At 41.0% G+C, this 14,132-nt stretch overlaps 1 protein-coding gene across 1 annotated transcript in view; it reads left to right on the plus strand.

The window, feature by feature from the left end:
- Positions 1-782: 782 nt before the first annotated feature.
- The window catches only part of LOC131356298 (Fc receptor-like protein 5), a 42,248-nt gene continuing 28,898 nt past the window's right edge, over positions 783-14,132 (plus strand). The window contains exons 1-3 of the mRNA XM_058395199.1: positions 783-813; positions 3,179-3,214; positions 6,986-7,279. Of these exons, the coding sequence (XP_058251182.1) occupies positions 783-813; positions 3,179-3,214; positions 6,986-7,279 (361 nt within the window). The remainder of the gene's footprint in view (positions 814-3,178; positions 3,215-6,985; positions 7,280-14,132) is intronic.

Below are 14,132 nucleotides of genomic sequence, written 5' to 3' on the forward strand. Positions count from 1 at the left end.
CAGTTACCACTAGAGGGAGTCAAAGACATTTTAGTTTCACTTTTCAATCACTGACCACCACATACTGAGTTACTGTAGCCTTCCTGTCAGCTCCAAGCAGTCTGACCATTCTCCTCTGACCTCTCTCACCAACAAGGCTTTCTTTTTGTTTGTGTGATCTCTATAGACTGGTGTGTGTGTGTGTGTGTGATATTTTGCCTATTTACAACACTGTTACTCGGTGTGTTATTCTTTAATATAAATGATTTTAAAAAAAATAGCTTAAATTAAATTAAATTTAAATTAAATTAGCTTAGGTACACTATAACAGCAATATAAACATTATGCTATGACATTATGCCATGCCTTGAGGGGTCAGGGCTGTTCTGGTGGCACAAGGGGACATACACAGTATTAGGCAGGTGGTTTTAATGTTGTGGCTGATTAGTGTACATGTGTTCACTCTCTCTCTCTCTCTCTCTCTCTCTCTCTCTCTCTCTCTCTCTCTCTCTCTCTCTCTAAATTCAACTAAATTGAATTCAAATGAGCTTTCTGGCATGATAAATTGTACAGTGTATTGCCAAAGCATTTATAAGGGTCAGGAATGAAACCTGAACAAAGAACAAATGATAACATAAAATGTGAAGAAAAAAAAATAGTGGTGTGTGGGTGGGTCTCTTTTACTCTCTCATTCTGTCTCTCTCTCTCTCTGTCTCTCTCTCTTTCTCACAGGAAGTGGTAAAATGCTAAAGCTTTAACACACACCACTGCTCTGTCAGTCAGTCAGTCATTAGAGGGACAGGATGGAGCTCAGTCCACTCTCTGTGATGCTCTGTGAGTAAATGTTCTCTTTGTGTCTTCATTAGAGTGAGTGGTGGGGTATAAAGTTGTTAAGAGTACAAGTAGAGCAAGTTTAAAACACAGGGTTTAAATTATCTAATGAGTGTAAATGAGTCTGTATTGTGGGAATTTGTACCTGATGGTCTTCTTCTGGTGGTGTTTCCTGTATACAGAAAAGTTTTAGCAATACCATGTTAATGTTAAATAGAAATTGTTAGTAAATGCCTTATAACCATTAACCATAATTTCCATTTTTGTTACTCTTATGATCTGTGCAGGAAACAACTCAGTACAGCAAGTTCACTTAATACATATTAATACCAAACTAATGCACAGGCCTTTCTTAAATAATCCCTAATCATTATTTACTAATTACCACAATTATATTTTATGTTAGAAATAAGAGTAATAATGTGCAGAAACAAATACTTCTCATTAGTCCTGCACACACACAGAGCAGTGACAGTGTTAGAGGTCTGAGAGCAGAGAGCAGGTCGCTGGTGCAAATGTAGCTATTAAGAAGCGGATGTGTGAAAAAAGGGAGGGTGGTGTGTGAAGATGGATGTGTGAAAGCAATAACTATCTTTTTAACTCTTGATAATGTCTGTAAATGTAATTAAACATCACTGAACCCTTTTAAACCGAAAGCTGTCCAAACTGAAAAACAAAGAAATTATCTTATAATCTACAGTAACATTTTTGTTACTATTATGGTCTGTACTGGAAGCATCTCAGTGCAATGAGTTCTTTGTAATACACACTAACTTCAAACTATTATCTTGTTTTATTTACTTATTTGTGTCAAATCTATCAAAGAATTATGCAGAAATAAACACTTCCCAATAGCCTTGTACACTGACACACACAGGGCAGTGACAGTTTTATAGGCCTGATGACAGAGACATGTCCGCAGTTGTGGTTTAACTTCTTTTTAATTCAGTGCTGTGTATTCAGCAGTGAAGAATTGGAGGAGGTGTGAAGATGAAAATATTTGCAGGTTGCATGCATTCAAGTTGTTGATGCCATATTCTGAGTCTACCACCTGCATCATGCAGTAAAATCAAGATGCATTAGATCAGATGTCCAGTTTACAAATGGTCAGTTTGGGTGAGCCTGTGTCTACTCTGGGCTTGGATTCCTTTTCTTGTCTGACAGGAGTGAGCTTCTGCTGTTGTGGCCTATCCAAATCAATTCAGTTTTAATGGACATCATTTCAAAGCAGCTTTACAGAATATAAGAAAAATAGAACAAAATGTTCAAGATTTAATATTAGACTTACTTTTATTTGTATTTATCCCTAATGAGCAAGCCTGAGCCATCTGTCCACCTCAAAGTTCCATATTTTGTACATTATGAGATGTGTTTCTGCTTAAAGTGTGTCTGTTTGAGATATGCTGTATTTGACTATAGGTTGCAACATCCAGCCTCTTACTAGGAAAATTAATAGAAACCCCCATTCCAGTAGTTTATCTTGTTATGACTGAATTGTTACATGCATAATAATAAATCAACCTAACAATAAATCATCCTAAGTGAACCAGAATTTTACCAAAACCATGCAACTACAGTCCAAAAATTGCAGTAAGCCAAATGATAAAAGTTATGTTTTCACTAAACCTATAACACACAACTTTATTATTAATCTGCTGCATAGCCCAGCTGTTAGTAAAAACAGTTTCAGCAGACAGTAAAGTAGGAATAATTTTATGATTCATGAATATCAGCTTCACTTCACTTCACTTCACTTCACTTCACTCTAACACACTGTTTAAGATATCCCACAAACAACTGACTGTTTTCATATATTCCAAAAATAATGTTTTAATGTTCTAATGTACTAAAAGTGAGAAATGTTAAATAAAATAAAGAGTAAACTAAAAATTTAAGTTAACATGAAATATGAGGTATAATACTTTTTAAAAATAATAATTAAACAATAATAAATATTGTGCTAGCTATGCAAATTTAACTAGCACAATAAAATATAACGTAAAAATAACAGAATAAACGCATAAACAGCGCCCTCTGCTAGGCATGCTATATCATCACAGATCATGAAATGCAGAGCTCAACACACACATACACACACACACACACACACACACACACACACACACACACACACACAGGACTTTGGTTTAATATCTGCTTCATATTTGGTTATTTTGTGCAATAAAGTGAAAATTAACCTATTAATTATTTAGAGGTTAAAATGTTAAAACCTATTTATTATTTAGAGAGGTACAGATTTCCTAAATAAGATTTAATCTTGTGGGTTCTACGTGTCTAAAATTTGCTGTTTTCATTACCACATTACCATATTTTACATATTCATGTTCTGTTTCTGTTTTGTTCTTAGTGCTGATTTCACTTATACCAGTGGCCCAGGCTCAAGGTGATTTATATATAGTTTATCTTTTATATTGTCTGCAGATTTTATTTTTTTTGGTGCTGAGAAGGTTGTGTACAATTTATTAATTTGTTCCTTGTTTATTAATGCAGTTTTTATATTTCTAATCAATGGATGGCTGCAACATCAGATTTAAATAAATAGTTTTACACTCAAATAGTTTTATGCTGCTTAAATGTCTTAATATATTAAATATAAAACAGAAAGTTTAATGACTGCAGCACAAGAGAGCAACTGACATAACTAGTGCTAAATAAAATGCTCCACGATGCCCCTGATTTCTTAATATTAAGCAGGTTACACATATCAAGAATCAAGTATCAAGTATCAGTATAAAGAAGTAACAAAAACATGTACTCATACTCACTCTATCCAAGATGGCGCCAGTGAGGTTGGCCGCCGTCACGACTGCTCCAACCCCTTTTTCTTTGTTGTTGTTTTTTAAGTTAACCTATGTGTTTAATGGCATCTGTTTAATGGTGAACAGTAGCTGGTGCAACAGCGCAAGCATTGTTCCTCTCACATGCTCCTGCACACCCAACCTGGAACTACTGACCATCAAATGTCATCCTTTTTACCTTCCTCGGGAGTTTACACCGGTCATAGTCAGCGCCATTTATATTCTGCCTCAGGCGGACATGGACACTGCTTTATGCGAGCTGTATGAAGCACTCACACAGCACCAGATTCAGCACCGGGAGGCTGTGCTTATTGTGGTGGGGGACTTTAACAGCGCCAACCTCAAACGCACAGCGCCAAACTTTTATCAGCACATCAGCTGCCCCACCAGGGGTGAAAGGACACTGGACCACTGCTACACAACAGTTAAAGACGGCTACAAGGCACAATCTCACCCACCGTTTGGGAAATCCGACCACGCCACCATCTTCCTCATGCCAAAATATAAACAACGGCTCAAGCAGAAAGTTCTGGCTCAGAGGGAGGTTTCACGTTGGACGGACCTACAGGATGCTCTGGATGATGCAGACTGGGACATGTTCTGGTGCAGCTCTGATGACATCGATGTGTTTACGGAAGCGGTTGTGAGATTCATCGGGAAACTAGCAGATGATACTGTGCAGAAAAACACCATCAGAACGTTTCCCAGTCAGAAGCCATGGGTGGATAAGACCATCCGCGGCGCTCTGAGATCTCACACCACTGCCTACAATGCGAGACTTGCTTTGGGTGACATGACCTCATTCAAGGCTGCGTCATACAACGTGTGGAAAGCGGTGAAGGAGGTGAAGCAACACTACGGGAGGAAAGTGGAGTCACAGCTCCAACAGAGTGACTCTAGGAGCCCGTGGCAGGGATAAAGGACAAGAACAGACTTTAAAGCACCAACATCCAGTAAGATGAATGCGGAAGTGTCTCTGGCAGACGAAGTGAACACCTTCTACGCTCACTTCGAGGCTGAAGCTAACGACGCTAAAGCTAATGCTACAGCTAATGCTAATGGCTGTAGACAGGAAGAGAATGCCAACACCAATGCGTTCATCATCTCTGAGCATGACATGAGGAGAGCCTTCAGGAGAGTGAACACCAGGAAAGCAGCAGGACCAGACGGAATCTCAGGTCAAATCCTCAGAGCCTGCGTTGACCAGCTAGCACCAGTGTTCACAGACACATTCAACCTCTCCTTAACCCAATCGGCAACCCCCACGTGCTTCAAAGAGTCCATCATTGTTCCTGTCTCGAAGAAACCCCATCCTGCTTCCCTCAACGACTACCGCCCTATAGCCATGACCTCAGTAGTGATGAAGTGCTTTGAGCAGCTGGTCAGATACTTCATCATCGCTTCACTACCAGACACCCTGGATCTATTACAATTCGCCTACTGCCTGAACCGCTCAACCGACGATGCCATTTCCCACGTCCTTCACACATCACTCACTCACCTGGACACTAGGAAGGGGAATTATGTTAGAATGCTGTTTGTTGACTACAGTTCAGTGTTTAACACTATAATCCCCTCCACACTCACCACCAAGCTGGAGCACCTGGGGCTCAGCCCATCTCTTTGTCAGTGGATCTCCAATTTCCTAACTGGTAGACCACAGGCAGTAAGGATGGGCAGACATGTCTAAGCCTCACTCACCCTCAGCACTGGAGCCCCCCAGGGTTGTGTTCTGAGCCCCCTGCTGTACTCTTTGTACACATATGCCTGCATGGCCACTACCAACTCCACCAACATTATCAAGTTTGCTGACGACACTATTGTGGTTGGATTGATCTTCAACAACAATGAGACAGCCTACCTGGATGAGATTAAGACTCTGGAGAACTGGTGCCAGAGGAACCTCCACTTTAACGTCAGCAAGACTAAGGAGCTGATAGTGGACTTCAGCAAAAAGCAGGAGAGGAACTACCAGACCCCTGTGATCAACAACAGCCCAGAGTGGACAGCTTCAGATACCTTGGTGTTCACATCACGCAGGAACTGTCATGGTCCTGCCACATCAACACTGTGGTGAAGAAGGCCCGATAGCATCTCTTCAACCTCAGATGCTTGAGAGACTTTAGACTGCCTGCTAAGGTGCTAAGGAACTTTTATTCCTGCACCATAGATAGCATCCTGATGGGAAACATCCCCACCTGGTTTGCGAACAGCACCATGCAGGACAGATGAGTTCTTCAGAGGGTGGTGCGATTAGCTGAGCGCATCATCCATACCAAGCTCCCTGACCTGCACTCAATCTACAACAAGCAGTGCTGGACCAAGGCCAGGAAGATCGTGAAGGACCTCAGCCACCCCAACAATGGACTTTTCTCACTGTTGAGGTCAGGGAAGCGCTTCTGCTCCCTGAAGGCCAACACTGAGAGACTGAGGAGAAGCTTCTTCCCGCAGGCTATACGGTCTCTCAATCAGAACCTCACATAGGACTCAACTGATTAGACCTACTATGCTCCTACACACGTGTTGGAATGCCAACCGACCACAGCCGACATTTGCACATTACAGGACTGTGGCACACAATAAACACACAAATGTACATTTGCACATTTCAAGACTGTGAACACAATACAAACACATAAACATACATGTTGCACAGTCTGCTCCTGTTTACATACAAAGAGGACTTATGCACATTTGCACTTTAAAGATGGACAATACCATTGCTCTCATCACCTCATCACCTTATTCCACTTCGTGACCACCCCGTACTGCTGCTGTCTGCACCTTGGACACCTTGGACACTATTGCAGACTACACACTTCACTTTATATAATTTTGCAAAATTTTGTACTGCTACTGTCTGCACCTTGGACACTATTGCACACTACACACTATTCACTTTAAATAATTTTATATAATTTTGCACAGTTATTGTATTTTACACTTCCTATATATATATATTCTATTTAATATACATATTCTATATGCATATATATCATAGCTTACTTTATTTATATTTATTATATTTTATTCTATTTTTATTCTGTTTTATTTTTTACCTACTGTGAACTTGTTGTTTTTATATTTTATATTTCGTATTTTTAGTATCATTCGTATTCTTATATTTTGTATTTTTATATTTTGCCCTTGTCTTTTTTTTCTGTCCTTATTCCTTTTCCTTTTCCTTTTTCAAGGGTCAAAACAGTCGTGTCAGCATTTCACTGCATATCATACTGTGTACGATTATGTACGTGACTAATTAAATTTGAATTTGAATTCACTCTAAACATGATATTAGTAGTGTAGACTTGGGAATGACTTTATGTAAGGTTTATTAACAACAGAATGTTTTATAGGGAGTCCTAAAGCTGTGGTGTCCATAATCCCTGATACACACGTGTTCATTGGAGAGACTGTTACTCTCAGATGTGACATACAGGGAGGAGGAGACACTCAGTGGACATACAGATGGAAGAAAAATAATTACAGATTCACAGAGGGAGGAGAGAGATTCTCCACAGACAGCACAATGCAGGAGTTCAAAATCTCGTCTGTTAATGACTCTGACAGTGGTACCTACACCTGCAGAGGACATGGGAGAGACTCTCAGAGCTCAGAGATCAGTGATGCTGTTACACTGACTGTATCAGGTGAGTCTGTGAATGTTTTTATTTTCTTATGTTTAATTTTATTATGTTCTTATTTAATATGTTAACATTATATTTTAGGGTTCAGGTTTCAAGCTGTCAGTAACTGAGTCCTCATTTCTTTAATGTTGACTTTCACTTCCCTGTCTAGTAGACACCAATTTCTTTCAAAAGTATCAACATCATGTTTGTTTCTTTTTCAGTAGCATCTGGGTTTTAAATTAAATTTGTAGTGTAATTGTTGTGGGTCAATTTGATTAAAAGAACACAGTGAACAATAAGAAAGAAGGTTGTAAATCTCACCTTGTGTTGGCTCTGCCATTATCTGATATATTAGAAGATAATTTGAGGCATTGGAATTATAAGGTTTTATCTAAGAATCAGCATCATCCACATGAGTCTCTGTCTCATCAACTGAGGTAGAAATCCCTCACAGTATTTAAATATGAGCCTCATTATTTCTTCACTTGACTTATGTCTGTTCTCAGTAACACTGCTGAGGAAATAATCCCTGATTCATTTCTGTCCTGTTGGCTATATTTCTAGTTATTAATGTGTTTGGTGTTTGTGACCATGGAAATAAAGGGGAGTGGTAACCCAGGATGCACTGAAAGGAGGGGGTGAGCCCAGTGGAAGAGTGAATGAGTCAGTTCTGTGCATATTCTGTCCATGGGAGGAATTCACTCCATGTGTGTTGTTTCCAGCTACATTAGGATTAGAGTGGACCAGTTGCTCTACTTGCCCACATGATTGAGGGTGGTAGCTAGAGGTGAGGCTGATGTTAATGTTAAGGTGACCACAGAAGGTCCTCCACACTAAAGATGTAAACTGTGCCTCTTGGTCCAAGCAATGTCCTCCAGAAGACCATATATCCTAATTATGGTTGGAATAGGACCTCAGCTGTCTTCTTGGCTGTGGGCATCCCTTTCAGGGGAATGAGGTGGCATGACTTGTAGAAGTGGCAGGGGCAGCTAGCATGGTGTACAGGTTTGAGAGCATCAGCCTTGGTGTTTCAGTGGCTGGGTGGAATGTGACAGTGAGCTGGAAACTGGTGAAAAACAAGGCCCATCTGGCTTGATGGGGATTTAGTGTCCTAGTGTGTTTAATGTATTTTAAATATGTATGATGTCAATGACATGAAATGGTGTTCTACTTTCTCAAGCTAATACTGCCACTCCTCCAGTGTGGCCTTAATAGACAATAGTCCCTTGTTTCCCACATCGTAATTTGCTTTTGCCAGGGTTAGTGTGCATGAGAAATACACACACAGAAACAGTTTACACAGGGTGCCATGATGGGTGCCTGCAGTTGGACATGTCAACCTTGACTACTAAAGGTCAGGCTGTTTCAGCACAGGGGTGGTGGTGAATCATTCCTTGAGGTTGTCAACACAGCCTTGCACAGCCTTGTTCCCCTGGAGCTTTTTGGGTTTCCCCCTTATCAGTGAAGTCAGTGAAGTGGTGACAATGGTATAGCTCCAAATTAATATTTGTTGAAAGATCACAAACCACAGGAAATGCTGCTGTTCCTTGATGGTAGTGGGCTCTGGCCAGTGGGTGACTGCATTTACCTTATTTTGGTCAATCTCCATCTCCTGGGAGCTGATGATGTAGCCCAGAAACAATGTGGAAATATGTCTATGTTCCAGGGCAGATAGGACTTATACTTATTGAGTTTAGGCCCCAGTGGTCAATGCACGGGCGTAGACCACTATGCTTTTTCTCAATTTTTTCTAAAAGTCTTCTGTTATCTGCAAAAATTGTGTGAGCCCTCCTCCCTGTTTTAATGATGATGTTATGCATAGGAGCATCGCAGACATTTTGACCACCACTATCTAAACTGAATCAAATCCTTAAAAAAAGTCAGACTTAGCTAGAGAGATTTGAAATATTTTCAGACCTTCTTTGACATGGAGGCGGGGTTAGAATTCATATGTGGATATTCATTAGTAAATCCACAGAAGAATAAGCAAGTAATTCAATATGGTAGACGAGAAATATAGTCGGAGAAGACAGGCACAAAATCGTAAATACCAGAGACAGTCAGAGTAGTAAACAAATACAAAACACAATATCCAAACTCATCACCAGTAAAGCACCAAGGTAAATAACATGGAAAAAAGGTCAATAACAAGGAAAGCAAACGATAATCAATGGCTTGGAAATGCAGCAATAATTAACAATACTTTGCACTGTAAGTACTGTGAGCATGGCTTATAAAGTCTGTGAACCCAAAAGTGACTCTGAGGGTGGAGCCGCTCAATATTTGGGCAATGGCTCTCTCTGGTGGTTTGGTGATGGTGGTGCAGATGGTGATGCTACAGAACCCTCCTCTCTAGGGACACCTCCAGGTGTTCTTCTCCTTGGGCATCCTTTCCTTCTAGGTGCGGGTCTGTTGGGATGTGTTTGATGGAACTCCCTTATAAGTGAGTGATCTAGAATGTCCTCCGACCACACCCAAAACCTTTCCTCTGGGGGATTAGCCCTTCCAGTCTACTAGATACTGGAGATGTCTTCCTCTTCTCCGGGAGTCAAGAATGATATGCACCAAATAAGCTTGCCAACCCCTCAATTTCCAAAGGTGGAGGCGGTGGGGGAGGTGACATTATTAGCATCTGTTGTGGAGTGAACTGGTTTAAGGAGGGATGCATGGAATGTGGGGGAGATACAGTATGTTAGAGGTAGCTGGAGGTGATAAGAAACTGGGTTTACCTGGCGTATAATTTTAAATAGTCCTATGAACCTTAGGCTCAGTTTGTTGCAGGGTAACTTTAATCAGATTCTTAGTGGATAGCCATATGAGCTGACCTGGATGGTACTGCAGGTGGGAGCATTGGTGGCAATTTGCCTGTGTCTCCTGCCACCTGACTGACGTCTGAAGTCATACATGGGCTCCCATACTTCCCTGCTGCACTGGAACCATTCGTCTACCACCGGTACATCAAATGGATCTCCTGACCATGGGAACAGAGGGGACTGGTAGCCCATAATGCACTAAAACATCATGAGATCCGTGGGTGATTGTGTCAAAGAGTTCTGTGTGTACTTTGCCCATGGTAGGAACTCATTCCACCTGTGTTGCTCCTGGCTGCAGTGGGTCCGTAGGCAGCATCCCAGCTCCTGAATAAGGCATTCTGCCTGCCCGTCCCACTGTGGATGATAGCCTGATGTCAAGCTTATGTTGATGTTTAAGCTGTTGCAGAAGGCTCTCCACACCCTTGATGTGAAATGTACCCCGTTGTCTTACACAATGTCAAAATGGTATTCCATAGACACAAAATACATGGTTGACGAGTTCTTTAGTTACTTCCATTGCTGTGTGGAGGCCCTTAAGGAGTATCAGCTTGCATGATCTGAAGAATCAGTTGACTTCTACCAAAACTGAGGTATAGCCCTGGGAAGTGGGGAGGTCAGTGACCAGGGTCCAGTGCAACATGTGACCAGGGTCACTGTGTTATGGGTAGGGGCTTGAGCAGACCTGCCGAGATTCTGGATTGAGCGCAGACTGTGCATGCTTGCACAAATTTCCTGACATCTGCTGAGAGTGTGGGCCACCAGAATGTGCTTTGTACCAGGCTGGTGGTCCTGTTTATGCCCAGGTGTCTGGAACTAGGAGTTGTGTGTAGCCTTGGAATAGTCCTCATTCTCAGACTTGTCGGTACAAGGAGATGCAAGGTACAAGGTTCCTGGCTCTTATTGATAAGGGCATCAGCTTTTCTGTTCTTTGTTCCGGGTTGGTACATTACCGTGAAGTTAAATCTTGTGAAAAACAGTGCCCACTGGGGCTGGCGAGGGTTATTTTGCATACTTGATGTATTCCAAATTCTGCAGGACGGTGATTACTAGGAATTTCCAGCGTGCCCAATTTTCTAACTTTGACCTTGGTATTGTTCATCTCCACCCCTTCTTCGCTGATCATGTACCCCAGGAAGGTAATTGTTGTTTGGTGGAAGGGACACTTCTCAGCTTTTATAAAGAGTTGCTGCTTGAGTAAATGGGATAACACTTTATGGACATGGGTTATGTGCTGTTTAATAATGTTGGAATAGATTAAGATATCGTCAATGTATGCAATCACATACACATTTAAAAAGTCTCTAAAGATTTCTGTGATGAGTGATTGGAATACTTCTGGAGCATTAGTCAACCCATACGGCATAACTAAGTATTCATAGTGTCCACACATGGTCATAAATGGCGTCTTCCATTCACTCTCCTCTCAGATCTGTATGAGGTGATATGCACTCTTGCCATATATGCCATCTATGCCATCTTTTTTCTGAACGAAGAAAAATCCTGCTGCAGCCAGAGATGTGGAGGGTTGTTTAAAACTGGCAGAGAGAGCCTTTTCAACATAGTCCTCCATGACGTAAGTTTCTGGGAAAGAGAGAGGGTAAATAATGCTTTTGGGGGGTGTAGTATTGAAGCGGAGTTTGATGGCCCAGTACCATGGCCTGTGTGGCGGGAGCCTCCTGGTTGGATGCCTCCTGGAGGTCCTGGGGAACATGGTCCTCTTGGGTAGGAGCAGGGTTCTCTATTGATGTGGCATGCAAGGAAAACATGGAGGTTTGGAACAGTTGGCAGTAAATAATATTAACTGCCAAACCGGAATCTATCAGGGTTGAGCATTACTTATCTGAACTGGTAACATCAGATTAAATGGACAAGGATTGAGGCTCACCTTAGTAGCCCATGAGGATGTTTCTGGACAGGTATGGCAACGGTGTCCTACGGTGTCCACAGTAGAAACATAACTGGAGCCTCAGCCGATGTTGGTGTTCCTTGTTAGAGGCTTGGGGGTAGGTTCTCTGTGACACAAGAGAACAAGTTGACTGTCTGGAGTCCTCGTACAGATTGCCCAGGAGGATGGTTAGTGTGAAATACTGAGAGAGAGAGAGAGAGAGAGAGATCTCCTGATCCTGCTTTAAGACCCACCTTGTTCCATCTGCTCTGAACAGCCAGGGTTCATAATTTAACAAAATACTCAGCTACAGATTAAGACCATTGACAAAGCTGGAGTAATTGCATGGAGATGTCTTTTCCTCTCACAGGATACTCAGAAACTTTGTGCACTAGCTTAGAGAAATGGCTGAACAAAGTTCAAACATGATTGTCTGATTCCCAAACTGCTGTAGCCCAATCCAGAGATCTCCTGGTGAAGACATTTATGTATTGTCGTAGAATCCTCTTGGTAAGTGTCTGGTTGGTGAGTGAAAAAAATACCTTTCACTGGTGTAGTAAACTCTTACACTGGTCAGCCGCTGGCGGAGCATGCAAGGCCTGGGGTAAACAGGAATTAGCAGCCTGTAGCATGGCTAGCAGGCCATTAGTGCCTTGGCCTGGTGTGCAACCAAAGACTGTAATTCTGTGATATCCTCTGGATTCACGTCAGGTGAAGTATTCTGTGATGTGGAGGCGGGGATAGAATCCACATGCAGATATTTATTAGTAAATCCGCAGAAGAATAAGCAAGTAAGAAATCACAATCGTAAATACCAGAAAGACAGTCAGCATGGTAAACAAAAACAATCCAAAAAACAGTACCAAATAATATCCAAACTCAGCAACGGTAATGCACAGAAACAAGCTCAATAACACAGAGAGCAAATGATAATCAATGGCTTGGAATTGCAGCAATAACTAACAATACTTCACAATGATAGTAGTGTGAGCATGGCTTATAAAGTCTGTGAACCCCGAAGTGATTGTGAGGGTCAAGCCGCTCAATATTCGGGCAAAGGCTCTCTCTGGCGGTTTGCTGAGGGTGAAACAGATGGTGATGCCACACCTGCATTTATCCCTGTCTTTCTCATAAAGTGGTTCGGTACACAACAAAGCAAGATTAGAAAGTAACCTATTAGAAATCAGACATGTTAAAGCCTGTTTGGCTGTTTTCTAGAATTTTTCTAGTCCACACAGATATACATTAATTAGTATATTTATAGTATTACCTAAATGAAAAAAAAAAACATTTGCAATATTTCAACTGACATGTGCAGTGACCCTCTAAAGGAAGATAAATAATGAACTATCAACTGTGTGTCTTTTCTGTGACTTTAAGATGAAAAACTCCAAAGTGTAAAGTCAAGGCTTCACCGTCATTTCTTTGCTCATTTTTTAATACAATGCATATATATACACTACCAGTCAAAAGTTTGGACACATCTTCTAATTCCATGGTCTTTCTTGATGTTTATTTCTTTCTACATTCTAAAACAATGCTGAAGGCGGCCAAAATACACAATAATGTCCTTTGAACAGTTGATATTGAGATATGTCTGCTACCGACGCTCTGTAAAGTCGTCATAACGGTTGAGGTGCTGTTAATTGGTGATTTCTGAGGCTGGTAACTCTAAATGAACTTCCCCTCTGTGCAGCAGAGGTAAATTTTGGTCTTGTTTTCCTGGGATGGTCTTCATGTGAGCCAGTTTCATCATGGTGCTTGATGGGTTTTGCAAATGCACTTGACAATACTGTTCTTGCAAGAACTATTCCAGAACTCCTGACCTTCGTGTCTTAAAATAACAACTGACTGTTTTTTGTTGTCATTACATATGTATTACTTAAGTCATATTTCATAGTCATTATTTCATAGTTTTGAAATCTCCAGTATTGGTCTAGAATGTAGAAAATAAATCCCTAAACAAAAAACATTGAATTAAAAGGTGTGACTTTTGACTGGTAGTATACATACTGAATTTTTATAGATACAACCATACAACTGTAACATCTTATATCAAATGTTAAATATAAATGTTTGTTTTAGACACAAAGCATCTGTTAGACACAGTGAATCTACTGCTTATTTATAAAGTAAAATGCAACTCTGAAATGTTCATTTCATACCAACAGCAAAA

This window comes from Hemibagrus wyckioides, linkage group LG07 (assembly GCF_019097595.1).
Source record: "Hemibagrus wyckioides isolate EC202008001 linkage group LG07, SWU_Hwy_1.0, whole genome shotgun sequence".
Lineage (NCBI taxonomy): Eukaryota > Metazoa > Chordata > Actinopteri > Siluriformes > Bagridae > Hemibagrus > Hemibagrus wyckioides.